This window comes from Hyposmocoma kahamanoa, unplaced genomic scaffold, assembly GCF_003589595.1.
Source record: "Hyposmocoma kahamanoa isolate Upper Pololo Valley unplaced genomic scaffold, ASM358959v1 289, whole genome shotgun sequence".
Lineage (NCBI taxonomy): Eukaryota > Metazoa > Arthropoda > Insecta > Lepidoptera > Cosmopterigidae > Hyposmocoma > Hyposmocoma kahamanoa.
Window position 1 is genome coordinate 1792635 of NW_020653777.1, and position 6538 is coordinate 1799172.

The window sequence follows — 6538 nt, forward strand, 5'->3', positions numbered from 1 at the left end:
CTTACTGATACGAACGACACATGTGCTCGTCGTTCTTACTTTTACGGGCGACAGACGTTCCCCACGATCTTACTGGTGTGAACGACAGACGTGCCCAACATTCTTACTTTTACGGACGACTGACGTGTCTGACATTCTTACTATTACCGACGAGAGACGTGTGTGACATTCTTATGTTACGGACGACAGACGTTCCCGACGTTCTTACTGATACGGCCGAATTACGTGCCCGATGTTCTTACTGTTACGGACGACAGACGTTCTTACTGATATGGACGACTAACGTGCCTGACGTTCTTACTTTTACGGACGACTGATTTGTTGGACATTCTTGCTATGGTCGACCGATGTCCCCGACGTTCTTTCTGATACGAACGACTGACGTGCCCAACATTCTTCCTGTTATGAACGAACGATATTACTTGCTGTGTTCCGGGTTGAAGAATGGTGAAAGCCCGTGCAGTCACAGCAACAGGTGAAATTAAGGTCGATAATTGGCTGGCAACGTGTTTGCGATATTAAAGACATTTCCCTGGTATTGGGAAAGTATATATGCGGTTTCTTTGTCGAATTGTATGCCATATAATACTAAGTTATGCCATTAGGTGGCCTTTAATACATAAATAAACTTATTTCTACTACTAACAACCCGAATATTCCTAACAGCGCCACCGTTTCCACAGGTTACTTGTCCGTTTCACCTCCTGTATCTCTAAAACTTTCGTAAACAGTAGTATCACTGCATCTATGAAATTTTCATTAACAATAGTACCCCTGCATCTCTGAACGTTACATTAAACATAGTATCACTGTGTGTGTGTGTCTATGACATTTTCATTAAAAGCCCATTTAGATGGAGAGAGTTTATCGCACGCTTCGTGACGAAAAATCGTACGTGATTATCGTAAGCAATAATCGCCATAAGATTATCGTATCATAATATTTACATTCAGGCAAGAGCTAAAATCTCGACTACGATTATGTCATACGAGATTCGCAGGCAACATAATCGCCTCCTCGACTATTTACACAGAGAAATATGTAGTAAGGAGATTCTTAAATTTTTATTGAATTGATATTATTTTTTTTTTTGTGAAGTTATTCCACTAGTTTGTTATAATTATTAATACAAAGATCGAATACTCAGAAAAAAATTTTCAAAAAAAAAGTCTTCTAGCTTACTGTGACAGACGCTATACCAACTAAGCCACGGAACGAACCATCGGACCTCACGAATTTTTTTATGTGCTTGCAAAAAATAATTGAATATCAATTCAATAAAAATGTAAAATACATTGAATAGCGCCATCTCTCGCCAGGACTGGTAACTGCAAAGATATCTAACTGGGTGATAAAACATTCATAGATTTCTCATAGATGGCGCTACGACGTTGAAGTCGTTGAAAAAACCAAATACAAAGATACGGCGCAGGCACATAGAAAAATTCGTGAGGTCCGCTGGTTCGTTCCGTGGCTTAGTTGGTATAGCGTCTGGACCGGTAAGCTAGTAGACATCGGATCGAAGGAGATTCTTGCTTGTGAGTTTTCAACTTGTCTAAACATCATTTCGTATGACATTTTTTCAAGTTCATACGATTATCGTACAAATCTGTTCGAACCGTTTTGAGTGCGAGAATTGCCATTCGAGTCAAGTGATTACTGCGGTATTGACTATGGATATATCAAAATGACGCAAAAATCATTCAAAATTTTAACTGCTGATTAAGTTCATTCCACTGTATCATCACTGTATAGAAATATACATTTTTTTATAATTTTTTTTTTATAAATTTTATAACATTTCTTAACCCAAAATTTTTTTCGCTCTCGTTTCATTAGTTATTGTCTTAGAAAAGCAGTGATAATCAAAACACCCTCACGCACTGCACTCTTGGTAGAAACGGCTGGCACAAAAACTCGAAATACGATTTTTGCTTTCAAGTTCTGTTTACACGGAGACGTTCAGTATTCAAAGGCGAGGCGATTATCGCTCATTCGAGACGAGGAACACTCCATTTAAATGGGCCTTAACGAAACTATCTCTGAAAGTTACCAGTAACCAATAGTATAACCAATATTACCACTGCATCTCTGAAATTCTCATTACCAATAGTACCTGTTGCTGCCGAAAATCCATGCGAATATCAATGCGAACGTGAATGCGTCCACTCCCCGGCGAAACGGAAATCGCAGGAAGCAGAACGGAAGTTCCTAGAAGCAGAGCGGAAGTACCAAGAAGCAGAGCGGAAGTCCCAAGAAGCAGAGCGCAAGTACCAAGAAGCAGAACGGAAAACCCAAGAAGCAGAGCGGAAGTTCCTAGAAGCAGAGCGGAAGTCACAAGAAGTAGTCGGGAAATTGGACCCAGCACAGCGGCAACGGTCACAAGCGCAAGCGAAAGCGAGTGAAGAGCCAAAGCGACCAAATCAACCAAATGAACATGAGAACAGGGTCTATGTTATTGTTTCGAGGAGCTGTAAACATCCACAGGTATTATTTATTAATATATTACAAAGATGGAACAAAAAGAAAAATTCTTTCGTTCTGACAGCCTGAGTCTACTCCCGTCATCGAGTATATAACCAGAAATATAGACGAAATGTCATTTAATTTGTTTGAAAACTATTCTGCCAAATCATTACGGTGACAACTGCGCTCCCATTGGCCAGCCCGAATTAGAAACAGTTGACGGGTGTCGTCAATTGTTTTCACTTCAAATCGACCGATTAACTTTAGCTTTGCTATAATGGACGAAAATGGAAAAATTACATGTTTCATTACCGATGAAATGTGATTCCGTTTGTTTTGTAATTAGATGTTTTGCTGTTTTTTCCACACCACCGAATAGAACAGCACGCCATTGTTAAAGATATTATCTTTATTACAATAAATACAGAACATTTTTAGAATATACGGAGACGTACACACAAGTCAGTTGTTGGCGCTATACTATTTCAGTTTTCTAATTTGTGATTTCAGCGCAACCGACATATTTAAAAGTGATATAAGGCCCATTGCCTGATGAGTTGGCAGGGATGGATGGCCCTTATTTCGTCTCTTTTTCTGGTTATATACTCGATGACACCCGTTTTCCGTCCCGACATCCGTCCGAACCAATTACTGTCAAATGAGAACTGGCCGAGTACATAGAAAAAATCGTAAGGTCCGCTAGTTCATTCCTTGGCTTAGTTGGCGTAGCGTCTGGCACGGTTTGCTGGAAGACGTTGGTTCGAATCCAGCCAGATCGAAGAAATTTTTCTTAATTCTTGGATCTTTGTATTAATAATTATAACAAACTAGTGGAGTAGTTTCACAAAAATAACGAAATATCATGGTGGTCAAACGTCGTAACATTCAATAAACTTAAAAGTTTCAAAAGTGATTGTCTCAACTATGAAGCTTCATTCACATCCTGCGTCTTTTAATTTATTACTAGTTAGTATCACTTATTTGACAGTAATTGCTCCGGACCCCGGCGTCTGTGCCATACCGTCATCAGACCTTAGGAGTTTTACTATGCGTTTGTTACAGATCTTTCTTTTTTGTTATGGCGACTTTTTTGGCCGTAGCGCCGCCTTAAAACTATGAAACTATTTTCTTCACTCGACCAGGTCCCTATAGCAAGTGGAGGTTGACAATAGATGTCGATGTGTTTATGAATTGAAATATTGATTGTATCGAATATTATGATGGTTTACTACCATGATATTTATTAATTTTTTAACCGGCTTCAAAAAAAGGAGGAGGTTCTCAATTGGAATGTGTGTTTTTTTTGTATGTATGTTACGTGATAGCTCCGGTATTTATGAACCGATTTTAATGATTCTTTTTTTGTTGGAAAGAGGATACCTCCATGGTGGTCCCATTTCATTTTGAAGAAAATCATCCACCTCTAAGAGTGGCTGTTCACGCATGAAGATTCATTTTTATAAATAGCGCCTAAATTTTATTATGAGGAGCAATTATTTTAACGGTTGATTTTGCTATTCTACAATTCAAGGCATTTTTCTCTCTCAATATACTTTGAGTAGTGAGAACCGATTTTTATTATCACCTGTGTCAAGTCCCGTATAGTGGCGAACTAGGGGATATTTCAATAAAACTTGGCAAATAGACGGAATTCCACATACTTTTGAAGTCGGTTTTTTTAGTACTGAGATTATTGTGTCACGAACACCACCATTATAAAAAATACCCGCCATGTGTTTCGCTTCTCTAAAGCGTGGCATGCTCAGGAGTTGTTGATTATATTTGTAGATTATATATATATAAATTTTATGCTTCTAAATTCAACATAAGCGCAGTCATTTTTTTGGTGAAATTACAGGCACATGGGACTTGTCAACTTATTACTCAGAGTGACGGGCGCAGTGGTAGTGCCCCTCAGATCTTTGCGATTTTAAGCTCTGAGTGGCACTGCAACTGTTATAGACAGGCGTGTAGCTCACCATCAGGCGCACGACTTGTTCGTACCGTCATTTGATGTTTAAAAAAAAATCTATATCACCTCCAATGGGTTCGCGGAGTAGCAAATTAATTTACTTTTATTTTTTTATTTATTAATTTACAATGTAATGATTCCGAAGCTTGGACTTTAGAAAATACTACCAGTAGTGTAATACTACTTTGCAGGTGCCGTCAATGGGCAGTGCTATCCGAGTGTCCGAGTATTGGAGCCACATGGTGATCAAAACCCTCGACGGCCCGAACAAGGTACAAATCTTTCTTCAAGTCTTCACTCACTTATACCGCTCCGGCACGGCATTGCCTTACAGCGCAGTTGAGTGACTTACTAGCGGTAGAGCTCCTTGTGAAAGAGGTCGTCCAGAGACGTACTGGAGCCTACCACAACCTCTTAAAACCATATTACTTTAACCTTACATTGACTTTTCGTACTATAACGCGCTTTAAGTAAGCTTATTATAATGTTAAAACTATGACGTTCTATTGGCAGTTTTGGACTATTCATTCGCTCAGTTCGTACCATGTCGTGTCTTTAACATTAAAGTAATATTGCTCTATATCTATACATGTCAAATTTAGCAATCTTAAAATAGTTACACGGATGGAACGGAAACAATATTATTTTCAGTTTTATTTATTGTCTTGATATTGATTTGTAATGATTAAAACTTAAGTTGAACTTATTTATTTACGTATATCTCTTCAATATTTTGTTTATTTTTTATTTTATTTTTATTTATTTAACACATAGGAAATATAGGAAATGAAACTATTTTTCCGGATTTAAATCGCGTATATTTGTTTTTTCAAACAAACCGACGTTTCGGAATCTTTACAGGTCCCATGGTCACGGTTGACTCAAAACGGTTGTTTGAAAAAACAAATATACGCGATTTAAATCCGGAAAAATAGTTTCATTTCCTATGTGTAACAATCGCGGAAACCTAAGAACTCGATACATAGGAAATAATTTCTCGTTAAATAAAAATACGCGATGTTCATTTCGTAAAATCATGACAGCGCCATCTATATGCTCCTTTGCGAAACTAGCAGTTGACACTAGACTATAGTTCCGAATTCACAACGTGACTATCAAGGCTCAGCTTGTTTTATTTATTTTTCTTCATGAAAATGCAAAAAAATATTGAAAACAACGTCATTTTAATAGATTTTATTATTACGTACTTTTGTTTTTTTAACAGTTAAAATTCTCTGAATGTAAATAATATTAAGTACTTGAACATTATATTACGACAAGACGATTCGGAACATCAAAAAAGAAGAGATCGCATTATATAGTTTATATACCGTTATTTCTTTCCTATTTTTAGTAAGGAATGGACAATATTGGGAAATCATTCGTTCTTTCAGTCACTTTAGCAATAATACATTACTTGGTTGATAGGTTTGTCATGGTACGAATATGAGTAAAATTATAATAAGCTTACTATAAGATTACATTGAAATAAGATTGTTTTGGAAAGGTTATGGTAGGCCCCCTGCTACCTTACTTATTTCTGCCGCCAAGCAGTAATGTGAGCATTACTGCGTTCCGGTTATGAAGGGTAAGGGTGCTGGTGAAGTACAGGCACATGGGACCTGTCCTTAAGATCTTTGCGATTTAAAGCTTTGAGTGGCACTGCAAACTGCAACTGTTATGAATAGGCGTGTCGCTTACCACCAGGCCAGAATGTTAATCGACTGCAATCACTAGCTGCAACTTTTTCCACAATACGTAGTCATTTTACTCCATCTTCAAAAAAAAACAAACTATAAAACGTTATCGTTATACCAGAACGGCATGGAGTTTGTACTGACGTACTACGACGAACCTGCAGTGGGTGGCCTCCCCACCGCTGTCATGTCGTGGGCGATGGGTCGCGCCGGGCCAGCCTTCCTCGACCGCATGAGGAAAGCCGCCATGGAGTACCAGGCCTGGAAGAAAAAAGCACAAGATGAGGTGAGTTCCACCATCACAACTTGGCCTTTTTACGGCAAGAGTGAGTAGATATTATATTATAATTAATTATATTTATAATTATAAAAATATTATAATTGTATATCGCCCTATCACCTA

The 6538-nt window shown here is 38.0% G+C and overlaps 1 protein-coding gene across 1 annotated transcript in view; it reads left to right on the forward strand.

The window, feature by feature from the left end:
• Nucleotides 1-6469, forward strand: part of LOC113229184 — a 13056-nt gene extending 6587 nt beyond the window's left edge. Inside the window, exons 6-8 of the mRNA XM_026462703.1 lie at nucleotides 2114-2487; nucleotides 4630-4710; nucleotides 6257-6469. Coding sequence (XP_026318488.1) covers nucleotides 2114-2487; nucleotides 4630-4710; nucleotides 6257-6469 — 668 coding nt within the window. The remainder of the gene's footprint in view (nucleotides 1-2113; nucleotides 2488-4629; nucleotides 4711-6256) is intronic.
• The last annotated feature ends 69 nt before the right edge of the window (nucleotides 6470-6538 follow it).